Source organism: Anoplophora glabripennis, unplaced genomic scaffold (assembly GCF_000390285.2).
Source record: "Anoplophora glabripennis isolate ALB-LARVAE unplaced genomic scaffold, Agla_2.0 scaffold283, whole genome shotgun sequence".
In the NCBI taxonomy this organism is placed as follows: Eukaryota; Metazoa; Arthropoda; class Insecta; order Coleoptera; family Cerambycidae; genus Anoplophora; species Anoplophora glabripennis.
This window is the reverse complement of record NW_019416379.1, coordinates 43,610-59,438: the sequence shown is the minus strand read 5'-3', so window position 1 is coordinate 59,438 and position 15,829 is coordinate 43,610. Positions and strand designations below refer to the sequence as shown.

General features: G+C 32.3%; 2 protein-coding genes across 5 annotated transcripts in view; one reads left to right on the top strand and one right to left on the bottom strand.

Moving 5' to 3' along the window:
• On the bottom strand, window positions 1-6,911 carry LOC108909066 (putative ATP-dependent RNA helicase DHX33). The gene is made up of 6 exons (XM_018713300.1): window positions 6,305-6,911; window positions 5,949-6,194; window positions 5,710-5,894; window positions 5,355-5,624; window positions 3,177-3,972; window positions 1-518 (listed from the first exon to the last, which is right to left on the bottom strand). The coding sequence occupies exons 1-6, from the start codon at window positions 6,743-6,745 to the stop codon at window positions 318-320; spliced, it is 2,139 nt and encodes a 712-aa protein (XP_018568816.1). The 5' UTR covers window positions 6,746-6,911; the 3' UTR covers window positions 1-317.
• Window positions 6,912-8,249: 1,338 nt separating this feature from the next.
• The window catches only part of LOC108909065 (rho-associated protein kinase 1), a 30,363-nt gene continuing 22,783 nt past the window's right edge, over window positions 8,250-15,829 (top strand). For all 4 annotated transcript variants that reach the window (XM_018713296.1, XM_018713297.1, XM_018713298.1 and 1 more), the window contains exons 1-3: window positions 8,250-8,384; window positions 8,663-8,912; window positions 14,289-14,867. In XM_018713296.1, the coding sequence (XP_018568812.1) occupies window positions 8,729-8,912; window positions 14,289-14,867 (763 nt within the window). In that variant the 5' untranslated portion in view covers window positions 8,250-8,384; window positions 8,663-8,728. The remainder of the gene's footprint in view (window positions 8,385-8,662; window positions 8,913-14,288; window positions 14,868-15,829) is intronic.

Genomic DNA, 15,829 nt, shown 5'->3' with positions numbered 1-15,829 from the left:
AAGAATTCCGGTTTATATTTGATTTTCCTCTTATAATTAATTTGTACTAGAACAACAAATTTTAATAAATCTGGAACGTTGATCAAAATTGCAAGTAGGTACTAACAAAATGTGTAAAACCTGCTAAAAAATAAATTATAATCCAAAGTTTATATATTCATATCATGTTTATAAGATGGCTATTTAAAATGTAACCAAGCATAAAATACAAATATTTTCCAACTTTTTCAACAAGCTCTGGAAAACTCGAATATACATAAAAAATAAAACATGGAAAGTAAAAGCTCTTTTGAATCCTATTATACAAAAGAGTATAATCAACTATCTCTATTAAACCTAATATTATGACTTTTGACATACTCTGGAGCTATTTCATTCAACCATTCACTCTCGACTGTAGTGAGGCCTCGCAAATAGCATTTGTTTGTTTGCACCACTTCCGTAAAAACTACAAAATGGGGTTGTTGGCCGTGAAGGCTTGAACTCGGGTGGATTTGTACTACTTGCCTCTTATCCAACTGGAAATGGAAATAAAAATTAATTCTGAAATTCACAAGGTTCATTATTATTTAAAATAAAATATTTATAAAGCAGTTTTTGTTTAAGAAAAGATGAGTGATGGGAGATCTGGAGTGAAAAATCATGTGGTACTCAATTTTTGAGATCACTCGAGACGTTCACTCTCACCACTCGAGTGATTATACCCTGCGGCTGCGCCCCTAAATGTTGCTGCATACTGCAAGTAGTCACTGATTGTGTGACCTTGTTTTTTTTTAGAATAAAACGAAAACATTTTCAAGTTTTGAAATGCGTGACCTTTATTTTTTTTTAGCTAGATAAGTAATATATAACTAATGCAAACATATGTGTGCACCGATTATTAGAAGTAGTCGAGTACTAATAACTTGATTATCAAAATTACTTGATTATGCCCATCACTAGAAAAGATAGTTTATCAAAAAATAATCATTGTTATACACAGAACGATTCTTAACCTTTTGATCGCTTTTGACATATATAATTGGCATGAGCAAAGTTAATAGATAGTGATTTTGATGGATATATACGCTGCTAAATAATTTGTGTGTATATCTGCTTACGACGGAAAAGTTTACTTGCAAGTATCTGTTGCACACTAAGATATAATTATAGCGACTAGCATGGTATAAGCATGTGTTTCACGAGTTCTACATACTTCTTTATAACAATTTATAGTGAATTAGCAAATATATTAACTCAGGATATAGGGTCGGAACTATTAGATGTTACATGGACGTATTCAGGTATTACACATCCCACAATTCCATTTATCGGTAACACGGGAATCCAAATTCCTTTTCTACATACTGATGGCAAGAATTATATGTATTTGCAACAATTTTAATATTATATTTGTTTTGTTTTTATTTTCTTAGAATATAAATGCAGTATACCATTTGTGACGACCGCAATTATATTGTAAACTGAATATGTATATATACGTTAGCGCAAAAACGGATCAAGCCAGCGAGGAGTGCACTTCTCGCAACGGATCAAGGCATCAAGAGGTACGTACCATTATTTTAATGATACAACACTTCACTATGGATAGCAGGAATGAAAATATTAATATTTATCTAATCATGGGTTTAAAAGTTTTAAAATATATATTGTTCTATTTTTTTCTTTGTAATTTAAAGTTTTTAGAATTTTGAAATGAAATTTGAAAATAATTATGTTACACCTTCAATTTTGATTTAGCTCCTACAAAACGTTATGTTCTCTACTTTGAATGTGTTAATTCTTTAACCACAAATTTTTTATCCCCAACTTTACAGTTGATTTCTGACAGAAATTGTTCAGTAGAGGCAAAAAACTTATGAATATATACAGGGTATTTGTAAATATGTGCGAAATATTTTAGGAGGTGGTTGCCGAAGTTATTTTGTGAAAAAAAGTTCATATAAACGTAGGTCGAAATATGCTTCGTTTCCGAGATACAGTGTTCAAATTTTAATTTTTTATTTATTTTTATTCCGAATATTTCTACTTGCACCAGTGGTGTTTGGTGAGAATACCACAACCTTTTTTAATAAAAAAGATGGTACGCCACTGACTTTTTCCCGTTTTGATATTTTTTTAGAAATCCGCCATCAATTCTGTATGAAATTGGTATCTTCAATTTTTTTGTAGGATGCACTGTTTTTGAGGAAAACAAAAAACATTTTATTGCATGTTGTGTATTTTTAATTTCTATTGATATATTATCTAGTAGGTTGCTGTGAATATTTCTAAATAAAATACTACCATCAAATTTCGAGTAAATATCTTTGAACCTCTTTGAAATAATTAATAAAAATAAAATAAAATAATAAAATTTAAACACTGTATCTCGGAAATGAAGCATATTTTGATCTATGTTTGTATGAACTTCGGCAACTACTCCCGACAATATTTCGCACTTCTTTAGAAACACCCTGTAGGTATATCATTTGACTATATAAAACACCTTAAATCTGAGTTAGAGTGATATTTGTGTAAATAATGTTATGCCCAATAAGTCATTTATGGTGCAAGAACAGAATATGTTCCCAATTTGATATTTACTTATTTACTTATTAAATTTACCAGGTGGTTACGTAACTGTCAAAATGTTTTTCCGTATACAAAATTATTAGATAGATACAAACATATTACTTACAAAAATAAATAAATATAAAAGATGGTCAAGACATCCAGTAAGCAATTTAATCTATTAATGGGTAATCTAAATCCCAGAAATTACATTGTTGCGGGCAAATGAATCATTGATATTGTTTATTTGAATCCGTTGTGTTATAATTATTTTGTTTGTTTGAATTTTATACAGTTATAAAAAACGTTCGTTAGGAAGTTCTGGTGTTTTCTTGTTATTTAAATTAAGTGACTCCTTGAGTAAGAGTGTAACACCCTGTACAACCAACCCATGGATTAAATGATACGTGAGCAAAAGAATGTGACTGAAATTCATTCTTTGAACGTACAATATTTCTAAGTTCCCACATATCATAATTAAATGACAATCTATGAGCTCCCATTCACAAACTGATGTTGTTATGGTACCGTTCGTAAAGATGGATAAAGAAGTAACCCCTCAGGTTACAACAGTAACATTAAATTTGGTAATAAAAGAATGTATTTATTGAATAGATTCTTACCGTAATATACTGCCGATCCCTGTGCAATTCAGCAACGTTGGTAAAAAGACCTGTCAACAAACATTTCCTCAACTGATCCATCTGACTGCCACAAGAGGAAACAGTAAGATCGCACTTCTTGCAGATTTCTTCCAGTTGTGCCCTAACTTCCCTCGCATGCAATATGTTCCTTATGTTAATAAAATGTTCGTGACACCACGATCTCTTATTATTTTGCCCAATATTATTAAACTCCCTGAACACATTTAGGAGCGTTATGTGATCCCCGTAAGCAGAGCAGAACTTTTGTCGAATACTTTGGACTTGTTCCCGCCTGTTATGGGGACACAACAAAATCGATTCGCTGCTCAGTAAAGCGATCACTGACAGAGCCTCCTCGAGGCAGCCGTACTGTTGACTGGAGAGAAGGATCTTTGAAAAGCGAGGGTCTAGTGGAAACTTTGACATTTTCCTCCCGAGGGGAGTTAAATTTATAGAGTCGATATCTTCTATTGCACCGAGTTGCTTCAACTGGTCAAACGCGGCCACAATCGCCTCTCTGGGAGGTTTGTCCATGAAATCGAAGTGTAACGCGTGGATACCTAAGGCCAGCAATTGTAGGGCGACACTGTTGAGATTTGCTCTTTGTATTTCGGGGACTGTAGTCTTCTTCATCAGTTCAAACTGCGATCTCGTATATATTCGATAACAAAATCCTTCCGATTCCCTACCAGCCCTTCCTGTTCTTTGCCATGCCTGTTCTTGGGAGATTCTTTGCACTTTTAACAATTCCAGGCCAGTTGAGGGATGGAAAGACCTATTAACAATTAGCTCAATGCATACACTTGCAAAATATTTTTTTATGGACATCACATAAGATAAATGTACCAGTAATCGTCAGATTAAGGGAAGTACTAAGTACATGTTAGTAATTCTATCAGATATACAAATTTTTAGACGTTATTTCGTTGGCCCTAAATTCTTCAATGTACAATCAAGTCTACTTACTAAAACTGTGCCTTTAATGACTGACATATTGCAACATATTGTCATCCTTAAGTTCAGTTTCATATAAGTATAATAACTTTCAATTTATCATCGTTAGTTTAGTACGACACGATTTCACATGTCCCTTGTGATGTTATTACTAAGCTTCACTGTATTTACTCCGTATATTTTGCAAAAATACATAGTTTTTTTATTACATAAACTAATGGAGAAATATTTTATTAAAATATTGCATTTTGTATCAATTGTCACATTATTTTGTTTGTACTGTTTATTTTGGTTCATACTATTACCTCCTTAAATATTTTACACTCTTTTTTTAACACCCTGTATATAAGATCAAATACAAAAGTTTTGGAATCATTCTGACAGACATACTTTTAATACCCATGGGAAAAATAACCTAATAGATTCATGTTCTACGGCATAAAGGGTGTTTCTGAAACAAATGAGCTCCTTGAAAAAGGTAACAGAGAGCAGGAAAATGAGCAATTTTTATTAAGCAACTGATGGTCTAAATGCTCCTGTTTTCGAGAAAATTAATTAATAAAATTAACCATACATGAAAGCCGACCCTGTGCATCTTGTGCACGTGTGTTGTGTGTTGCAGTATTACTTAACCGGCATATACAATGGCTATTGGTATGATACAAATTTTCATGTTGCACAGAGATGTCGGTTCCAGCAACGATTTTCAGTGAATGTGTGGTGTTTTTGGTGACAGAATTTCGAACGTCGTATAGAAGCATGTGTTTATTAGCACATGGATTTGCAAAATTTGTAGCACTGTACTTGTAAATTGATACAATGAATATTGAGCATTGACTTTTTTTTACATCAACCCAAATTTTATATTCTTACTGAAGTTTACAACATGCATACTCAACAATTTACAAATGATATTATCTTAATTGTTTATGATTTGTCCAACCACAATTTATTTCAACATGTTAACAAAGTAAGCTTTCAGTGGTTAATATTGTGAACACAAGAAGTATTGCTTAAAATATTTGATGTGTTAAACATTTGTTGTTAAATCATGTGAAATCTTAACATTAACATAAATGTGTTAAAAATGCTCACTGACGATTATTATATCTACAACTACTTTTTGATAACCAAAAAACTTCTTCGAGGTTAGCTATTGCATATAAAATGCTGCAAAGGAACAATTCTGCGAGACTGACTTACCTAGCCTTGACCATTCCTCCATCTATAACATATTTTATACCACTTATTGTAATGCTGGTCTCTGCAATATTTGTGCTAATAACTACTTTCCGAGTATTGGGTTGTGAGGGTTGAAACACAGTCATTTGCTGATTGCTAGGCTGAGCAGCATATAAAGTAAACACCTTAATAGGGGGACCTTGAACATCAGGATCTTTCGAGAGTAACCTAATTTGATGAGCACAAGCTTCTATCTCTTCTTGACCAGTTAAAAATATCAGAACATCGTGACTACAAGTATAAAAGTTATTTAAATCATGGTTTAGTCTACACAAATACTGTGAATACTAAAACTACAGCAGAAGGTAATACTCACTTAGGAGGAGCTTCTCTGTGGATTTTGAAAAAGGTTGCAACACAACTAGTTTGATAGTCATCATGTGGTCTGACAGTATAAAATACATTGACCGGATAGGCCCTTCCTTCTAAATAAACAGCCTGGCAATTGTTAAAATATCTTGAAAAATGATCAACGTCCATTGTAGCAGACATAATTATTATCTACAAGAACGAGGAAAATTATTAGGGACATAAATTTATCGTTATTATTCTTACCTTTAGAGGAGATAACTTTCGTTCTTCTCGAATTTTCTGAGCTTTCTTGACAATTCCAAATAGAACATCAGTATGAATTGTTCTCTCATGGGCCTCATCCAAAATAATAACAGTATACTGATTTAACAGTCTATCGATCATAGCTTCACGCAATAACATACCATCAGTTAAATACTTAATTTTGGTTTTTTTAGATGTCACATCTTCAAATCTAACCGTATAACCAACTGCATCACCTACTGACATCTGGAACAAACAATATTTACATACAAAACTAATTTCATTATAATTTGCTATCAAATATTATTATAAAAATTACTACTTTCAGATTAATAACATTCAAAATTAAATATTACCCCCTGTCCATATTCCTGAGCCACTCGTAATGCAACACTTATAGCTGCGACTCTCCTAGGTTGTGTTATGGCAATCTTTCCATTTTCCTGTAATCTAGCCGAGTTGATGTATTGAGGAATTTGTGTAGTCTTGCCACTACCAGTTTCTCCTAAAATTATAAGAGTTTTATGTCTCTTTATCAATTCTAACAGTCTATTCCTTTTTTCAAACACTGGCAACTTTCTCCTTTGATCTTGTATACTCATTTTAGGCTTATTTTGAAAGTTAGTGATAGAATTCAAAGTGCCTTTATTATTCTCCTTATCATTCAGTTTCATTTTCTTTGGACTTGGAGGCCCAATTTTGTTATTAAAAATAATGGGTGTAGGCTTCAACTTCATTTGAAATTTGGAAATTGTAGTGGTTTTGCTGTTATTTCCCAAATTATATTTTGAATCCATTTTGAGGTTAACCACGTGAATGTCTACAATTAAATTAATTACACCAACTTTGTTCAACTCATCAAGTTCAGATTAATAATAAGAAAATCCGTCAGCCTTATTAGTAGCATTTTCTTTAAAAGAAAGAGTAAAACCAGTAACTGAAACTGTTGTCAGAATCTCACTATAAAACTAATAGCAAAAGAAAGGTTAGAAAATTAACTGTCATTTCCAACCACTGATGCTATAAGTTAGAACTGTTAGAAGTGGGCAAGATCCGCATCATACGTCATACGTATAAACCATAGGGATCTCTAGTGGGAATCGATTCATGCGGATCCCAATATAAAATCATTTCATACTTTCATCTTAGCGCATCAATGCGAATTGAGAATAAATTGAAGTGAATCGGTCATCGGTTTGAACTGATTCTCGTATTTGATACAGGTCGAAGAGATATAATGAATTAGATACAATTTTAGTGCTTGCATATTGAATTGCGAATACGAAGCTGCCAACTGTGGAACAGTGAAGCTTGGAACAATACTTATAATGTAATTTATAAGTGGCAGAATAGTATGTATTACATATTTAAATGTTGAACCCCTTTGGTCGAAAATAAATTTGAACGCTAATTATGCCTCACTTGTAAATTATTTGATACCATCTCAAAACAAGCTCAAACACTTGCTCTGTCATAGATAAAAGAGTTATGCTCTGTGTGCTGGAGCTAAAGCATATACTTCTAATAAATTGATTTATAAATTTTGTTTACAAGAAAATGTGCAAATATCAGATTATGAAAAGCAATTTTGTACTTCAACTGCCGCGATAGTAATATTTCTTTGTATATTAGAATTTAATCAGAATATGCACATGACAGAAAACGTGATATGGGACACCAGATACAAAAAGAAAATAAGTAAGCAGCAAGCGCACGCATCTACAGTTAGTACTCAAGCACCAAGATTTCTATAAGTCCCTTTAGAAATCTTGCACAAGCACACAGCATATAGATTAGGTAGAGTTTTCTATAGCTTCTTATAGGAAGAGTAATTTTCAGTCCTCGATTATACCCACTTGATCATTTCATATGTGTATTTTTAAAACAAGATTTAGTTCGTCTTCTCTATGAGGAAAGCCAAAAGAAAATCTTATACCTACGTATGCAGCTACGCTGACCAAGTATCAATTACAAAAGTAGACGCTATAAAAGTGAAAAACAATACGTACATACCTACGTATGCAGCAACAGAACAGGCATATCAGAGGGATTTTTTGGAATCAAAACCGAACCATTCAGTTTTTGAGAAATATTTAATAATGTTTTTTGTACGTGAACTTATACTAACGGCGTTAAAAATTTTATTGAAACTGTCTGTTAATTTTGAAACAGTGATATTGAACTGGAAAATTTTTTCCTTGGTAGTCTTAGAGAGTAAGTCGTGTACACTTTATTATCTCAGCCGCGGCGTCGAGTTTTAACGGTTGCCGACAAACAAACAAATCTAATGATTAATAAAATGGCTGCTTTTCGCTTAAAGTAAATATGATTTTAATCCGAGATTTATTTAATAATTTTTATATGTATAATAGTTATTAGTGATTTGTATGACTTTTGGGATAATAAGTTCGTCTTCCACATTTTTGTAATGATAAGGTAAATGTAATTTAACGTTTTTTACACAAAGAGAGAAAATTTTCGAGTAGATGTTTGACAGGACCACAATTTTCATTGAATTTTAACGAATCACCGTGAAAGTTCTCCCCATATTTTAAATGTGGCGAACTTCTCATTTTTATTATTTTATTATTAAGAACAAAAGAAGGACGGATTTTGGAAACTGTGGTGTAATTGTTAACTTAAAAATTGGCATTTTTAGGTAACCTGATGTTAACAAACTTTATAAACACCCTTTTTATTATTTGCAATTACAGAATCAAAGAATCACATTACTGTTCGCCTGTTTTATAGTATATTTTCATTAATATCATTTACTCGTCATGATGGATATAATACATGACGAAGACAGGAAAAGAAGACTACGTCTTCTGGAGGAGCGAATTCAAGATCCTCACAGTAAGGGTAATATTGATTCTCTACTGGATACGGTGCAAGCCCTGTATACCGATTGTGACCATGCTGCCATAAAAAAACTGAAAAATGTGGAGGTTTACTTAAATAGATGTAAGTGCATTCCTACATACAAAGATTTACTTTAAGTGTCATAGTATATTTAAGTGCACAATAAAAAATGTAAAATATTATCTCGCAATTATCATGCTAAAAATATTTAGATAAAATGGAAATTAGCTAATCGTTACTTGAGGCTACTGAATGATAAGTAAATACCTATTACCCACATTTATCCACTAGAAAAACATTTGTCTGTTAATGTTTATTCAGAAAATATTTTATGTTTTCAGAATTATTATGAAGTGTTTTTTAGTACCTAATTTTTTAACTATTGTTTATGATGTGGATTATGAACCCATTAACACTAAAAATAATTTAGTGCTGAATGTAAATAAGTTAATTAAATGTGATGTTTATTAATGGCAATTTCCTGTTAAGAATATTATTACTGCTTTAAAATATAATGTTGGGCACAGTGTAACTGTTGTCAAAATGTATATGAATAAATTCATTTATTTTAACGTTGCGTTAACAAACTGTTCTAGTGTTTTTACACAGAGAAAATTACTTATAACTTATGAATAAAATATTAATGTGCACAGAATTATTTTTAATTCAATCTTTAATGATGAACTAATAATTATTTTAATATGTAAAAAAAATCTGAAATTTTTGGGAATAATATAATTTCTTGGCAATATACTTAGATATTTGTGTATTAGATCATTTGTACCTACTTTCCATCAGTATGTTTTTTTTTTATTTGAGTTGAGATACTGGACAAAGTGAATGGTAAAATTACTATCAATTTATGTTACTCTAATTTGTGTTTTATTATTAATATAATAGTATTGAAACTGGTACATTTGAAATATAACAATGCTAAGTTGAAAATAGGCATCAAAATTATTTTTAGAGTAGTACCTGTTGCCATATATTATATTTTTGAATGTTGTCGATTAATATAGACTTAGAAAAAATATTTGAATAGCTTCCAAGTTGGAGACTAATTTAGAAACTAAATGACACATATCTTTAAAAAAAAAGGTCACAAACGGTGAAAGGTACTAATACTTTTTACTTTTAACTTTCCAATCTCGTATTTCTTCATATATTTAGTTGGATTAATTGCAATGAAGTAATTAGAAAATATCGCCTTTTCTTTTTGCGAGATTATATGTATAATGTAATCTTTGAACAAATAAAATAAACAATGTTACATAATCATTCAAGATATCTGTAAACAAGCATAAAAACAGATTGCTGTTGATTAGATATAATAAATAACATTATGTTTTCTGTCACAAATTTCTTATACAGCGTGGTAAAAAAGTTCTGCATAAAATTCATATTTTCATTAAACAATTTTTTTTGTTCGAAAAACGGTGAGACCCGTCGATTTTTATTTGATCCAGGGCACCTTGTTATGTGGAAAATTTTTGTTTCGATAATCCACTTACGGCAGCGATGACATAATTTTTTTTTAAATGACAACGCATATTTTTTTCGTTCGAAATTGATGACAGTGATAATTATCTAAACAACGGTGTGAAAATTTCGATGTCTTACATAACAATTTTTTTTAGAAAAATGCACCTTAAGTTCTTGAATGCAATAATTTGCTGTTTACGGATCAAATGCCTTAGAAAAAAATTTATTCGGCAGAAAGCATTTCAGATAACTTAAGTTGCAACTGGTGTTATGTAATATTTGCGGAATTATTCATCAGATATTGTCAGGATCCTGATTAAACTGCAAAATTTAGAACCAAGTTCAACCGCACAAAATCCAAATAGTATGTAGCAAATTAAGGTCGACTTTTTGTCTTCGAGTTTGCCGATAAATTCCCCAAAAAAAAAAGATCCAAAGAAATGTTTACTTGAAAGGAGTAGATTACCTGAAATATTGAAGACTAAAAATCAGTACCGATTTAACATTCTTTGGTGAAATCGTTTAATTCGAAATGGCAAAACTTAGTGAACGCGAAAGAATTGATATTTTGAGGATGATTGGTTTCGGCGATAAGTTACGAACCCATCAAGAAGCTTGCCAATTATTTAATGCAACGTACCCTGACAGACCACCAATTACGCAATCTACGGTTAGTAGGGTACTGGCAAGGTTTGAGGAAACTGGTAGTGTGAAAGATGCTCCTCGTGCGGGTCGTCCTAGAGTAGATGATGAAACTAGATTGAATATCCTGGTGGAGCTCCAGGACAACCCTCATTCTAGTACAAGGTCGATTGCATTGAACAATGATATTTCACATGTAACTGTGGTGAACTTTCTCAAAAAAGAGAAATTTCACCCCTATAAGGGTCACTTGATACATGCATTGACTGAGGACGACCCAGACCGCCGTCTCCACTTTTGTGAAGATTTAATGCATCGATGTAACGGAGACCCCGACTTCCTCAAGAACATAATTTTTTCTGACGAGGCTACTTTTTATCTTAATGGATCGGTGCATCGACATAACTGCCGGTATTGGTCTCAGGAAAACCCGCACTGGGTGCAAGAAGTAGATCATCAGCACCCCCGAAAGGTGAACGTTTGGGCGGGAATAATAGGGCGTCGTATTTTAGGCCCGTATTTTTTCGAGGAAAATTTAACTGCTGCTCGCTATTTGGATTTCCTGCGGTTCGATTTGGTCCCAAGCTTAGCAGAGTTATTCCCGAACAACGAGGATCCTGATATTCCTGAGGAAAGAATTTGGTTTCAGCAGGATGGTGCACCGCCCCATTATGGAGTGCAAGTACGGGAGTACTTGAATAACACGTTTACTGGCCGGTGGATCGGGCGACGCGGAACAATCGAGTGGCCTCCGCGTTCGCCTGATTTAACACCTCTAGACTTTTTTTTGTGGGGCTATTTGAAATCGCGTGTGTACACAAACAGACCAGGTGATTTGGAAGAACTTAAAAACCGTATTCGTTTTGAAATAAATCAAATCGACCCGGGAATGCTTGAACGAAGTGTAGACGGCGTTTACACACGCTTAGGACAATGCCAAATGGTACAGGGTGGGCAATTCGAACAATTTCGCTAGACTTACACAAACATTAGTGTAATTTTACTCGTTTGAAATGTAATTTTGTCAACTTTGTCCTTTTCGGAGCCATTAATAGTGTAAGTAGACAATTATCACTTATAAGAACTTAAGGTGCATTTTTCTAAAAAAAATTGTTATGTAAGACATCGAAATTTTCACACCGTTGTTTAGATAATTATCACTGTCATCAATTTCGAACGAAAAAAATATGCGTTGTCATTTAAAAAAAAAAATTATGTCATCGCTGCCTAAGTGGATTATCGAAAAAAAAATTTTTTCCACATAACAAGGTGTCCTGGATCAAATAAAAATCGACGGGTCTCACCGTTTTTAGAAAAAAAAATTGTTTAATGGAAATATGAATTTTATGCAGAATTTTTTACCACCCTGTATTTGTTAACCAGTCCTAATATGTTGTAGCACCTTTTAATTTATCGAGTTTAAAATTTGCTCGAAATTAAAATATGCTTGCTTAAAACTTTTTTAAAATTTTTTATTAGCATAGAAGATTTAGATAGTTAAAGATTTATAGAAAACATCATGATGGTATTTTCTCACACGGTTTATTATGGATAAATTAACCTTTTTATTCTATATTATACAGGGTTATTCCGTTTAAAAGTCCCGATCTCTATGCCTCGAAATTGAAAGAGATATTTAAGTTCTATAAAAAAATGGTACATATATTGTGCAGTCAACCACAAAGTTTTTTTTATAACAAGAACTTTAGAAAGCGATTCATAAAAAACCATGAAATTCGGAGTCACTTTTTTCCCAGATATTTGATTCTGAAAGTATTTTTTAAGAATAAAAATTATTTTTTCAAATTTAATTTTAGGTTATAAATAAGACTTGGAACTTTATACATATATACGTTTGTGGCCAATTGTACCAGGTCGACTAAAGTTTAAACTGTGCTTAAGTTGCAAATTAATATTTGTGTCAGATGTTAAAGAAAAATTTTGAGCAAAAAAGTAGAAAAAGGTCAAATAGAAAGCGAAATAAAATAATTATTATTGTCATTCTAACTAGTGTTGGCAACTGAAATTGGTTTTTTGGTTAACCGGTTTCGGATAATTCGGATTTTTACGAAATCCGAAAACCGGTTATTCGATTCTTCAAATATCCGATTATTCAATAATCTGTTCATTCAAATATGGGATTAATCGAATTATTTCTATCAATGTCAATAACTACATAACACTATAATATAGTTTTAGTGTTATGTAGTTATTGATATTGGCTACATAGTAGATACCTACTATAAAAATTAAGTTGAACTATTAAGGGAAATCCAATTTATTTTTATATTTGATCCTTGGATCTGATAAAAAAACAATCACCCACACCCATTTATGTAAATACATTGAAGAACCACAGTTTAAGTGTAACTGTCTTAACTGTTTTAACATTTTAAATTTTAACATTAGATTTAACTTTAAAAATTTAAAATATGTGAATATGTGATTAATATCTCATCAGTTTTTCAAAACGATTTTCAGATATCTGTTTTTAGCAATTATTCGAGTAACCGAATAACCGGTTTTAGAATATTCGTTTTTAACCACTATTTGCCTCGCTATTCCCCTAACCGGTTTTATCTGAAATCGGTTTTTACGGAACCTGGTTAGCTGGTTTCACTTTTTCCGGTTTTTGCCAGCACTAATTTTAACTAGCAACTTTACTCTGGCGTTAATGATTAGCAAAAATGTACACAGTGTTGCCTATGTTATTATACGTTATCTTTCTGCTGTAAAATATTTTTAAAATATCAATTAAAACTTATAGGCACTTAAAAGAAAAACACTTAATGAAAACAAATCGACACATCAACCCAATGATATAATAAGTTAATTTTAATTCTCTCACAAAGACAGTTACTTTTTAAACTATGATTCGTCACAATGCATTAGAGTTAGATTTAACTTGCAGTAAGAAACCAAAATATGTAGGTCTTTTTTTATATAAAATTCCCCATGGGACACATGGATGCATTATCTTTTATGCACACAGTAGTTGTCAAAATATACATACAAGATGTTAAATAACTATTATGTACAGAAACTTTAAGGACAGTTCTTTGGGTGAATTTAAGCCAGAATAGGTTATATAGAGATAAGCTCGGACATAAGTCTGCAAATCATTAATTTCAAAATACAGTGTGTTGAAATATAAATGCACATTTAAGGCTTACCTTGTATTATAAAAGTGACTCAGAATTTAATGACTCTCCACACTTTTGAGAATTACATTACAATTTATATGTACTATATAATCTTTTTTATATAACTTAGACACTAATATTTTTTGGTTTTTGTTCTGTATGGTACTGCGAAGATCATTAGGTCTCTGATACTTATTGTGTTGCCTTGTAGATGATGAATTCGCTAGTGATATAATCAACCTTCGCATGAAAACCGATGACTTTGAGCACATCAAGGTAATAGGTCGGGGTGCCTTTGGAAAAGTCCAACTAGTCCGTCACAAGTACACCAGACAGGTGTACGCTATGAAGAGGCTGAGCAAGGCCGACTTAATCAAACGCTCCGACTCGGCGTTCTTCTGGGAAGAACGCCATATCATGGCCCACGCAAAATCCGAGTGGATCGTACAGTTACACTTTGCATTCCAAGATGCGAAACATTTGTATATGGTGATGGATTACATGCCTGGCGGTGACATCGTCAACTTGATGTCAAACTATGACATACCCGAAACGTGGGCTAAGTTTTACACGATGGAGGTGGTGTTAGCATTAGACATTATACACTCTATGGGTTTCGTTCATAGAGACGTCAAACCTGATAATATGTTGCTGGATAAGTACGGCCATTTGAAGTTGGCCGATTTCGGCACTTGTATGAGAATGGATGAGGATGGTCTCGTTAGGTCTAACAACGTGGTTGGCACACCTGATTATATTTCGCCGGAGGTGCTTCAGAGCCATGGAAAAGGTAATTTTTTTGTTGTTGCTATTATTATTATTTTTTTTTGTAGATGACAAATTTAATTCAGTTTTAGTTAAATAAGTAAACTGTTGTGTACTAATGTAAGTAATGGTATTTGCAGTATATTTCTATAACTTTCGGTTATTAGATTATAAACTAAATTTATACATGTTTTTTTATTGGCAAATCTATGTTTTTGAGGTCTATATCAAATTTCATATTCAAAATAATATGTAATACAGACTATACATACACAGTATGATGATAAAAATGAATGAAATTTTTGAAGAGGACCCCAATTTTTTTTTTTTTTCAATTCTGTTAAGGAGGTTTATCGGGTACGTCTAAAGTCAATTGAGAGTTTCTATAGATTTGCTAGTGACTAAAGTAGTAAGCCTTTAGATTTGGCAACGTTGCACTTGGCTGGTGAGCTGAGCTCGACATTCGCTCGCTCGTGTTCGATCATTCTGTTTGTTTGGATGCTTAAACTTGAAATTTACATCGTATGTCACACCTGCGAATTTCAAATAATATGCTACGTCGAGAATCGCGGCGTTGCCGCTATCACGCATATGGAAATTAAGTTAGTCAACGACAGCAGTTTGAAGGAGAATTATTATAAATTATGTAACTTACAAGTATCTAATCGATTTCTACGAGCTGTCATATGGTTCCTTAGATGTCGTTTTCCTATTTATACAAGTTGCTGTGGAAATTCTGTGTTCGTCAATTGTTGCGCATTCTAAGTGTAAAGACCAGAAAATTCTGCATTCTCATAAGACTTCGTACTAAATCGTGAAAAATTATTTTCTTAATATCTGGTCTCTTAGGTATCCAAACTAGTCCTAATTTTTTTTGAAAATTTTCTTCATATTAATAAGTTTATATTAATTTTTTTATGAATATTTGTTTGTCGATTCCATATCAGATAAACTTCGTTAAACTATTATATGATATAATTAAGTGTA

What these genes read in the sequence shown, in the direction of transcription:
- LOC108909066 (XM_018713300.1), bottom strand. Translation starts at nt 6,745, where the DNA reads ATGGATTCAAAATATAATTTGGGAAATAACAGCAAAACCACTACAATT. An exon ending in CTCAGGAATATGGACAGGGG is followed by an intron (nt 6,195 to 6,304) that starts GTAATATTTAAT and finishes TGTTTGTTCCAG; the next exon opens with ATGTCAGTAGGTGATGCAGT. An exon ending in GAAAGTTATCTCCTCTAAAG is followed by an intron (nt 5,895 to 5,948) that starts GTAAGAATAATA and finishes TCGTTCTTGTAG; the next exon opens with ATAATAATTATGTCTGCTAC.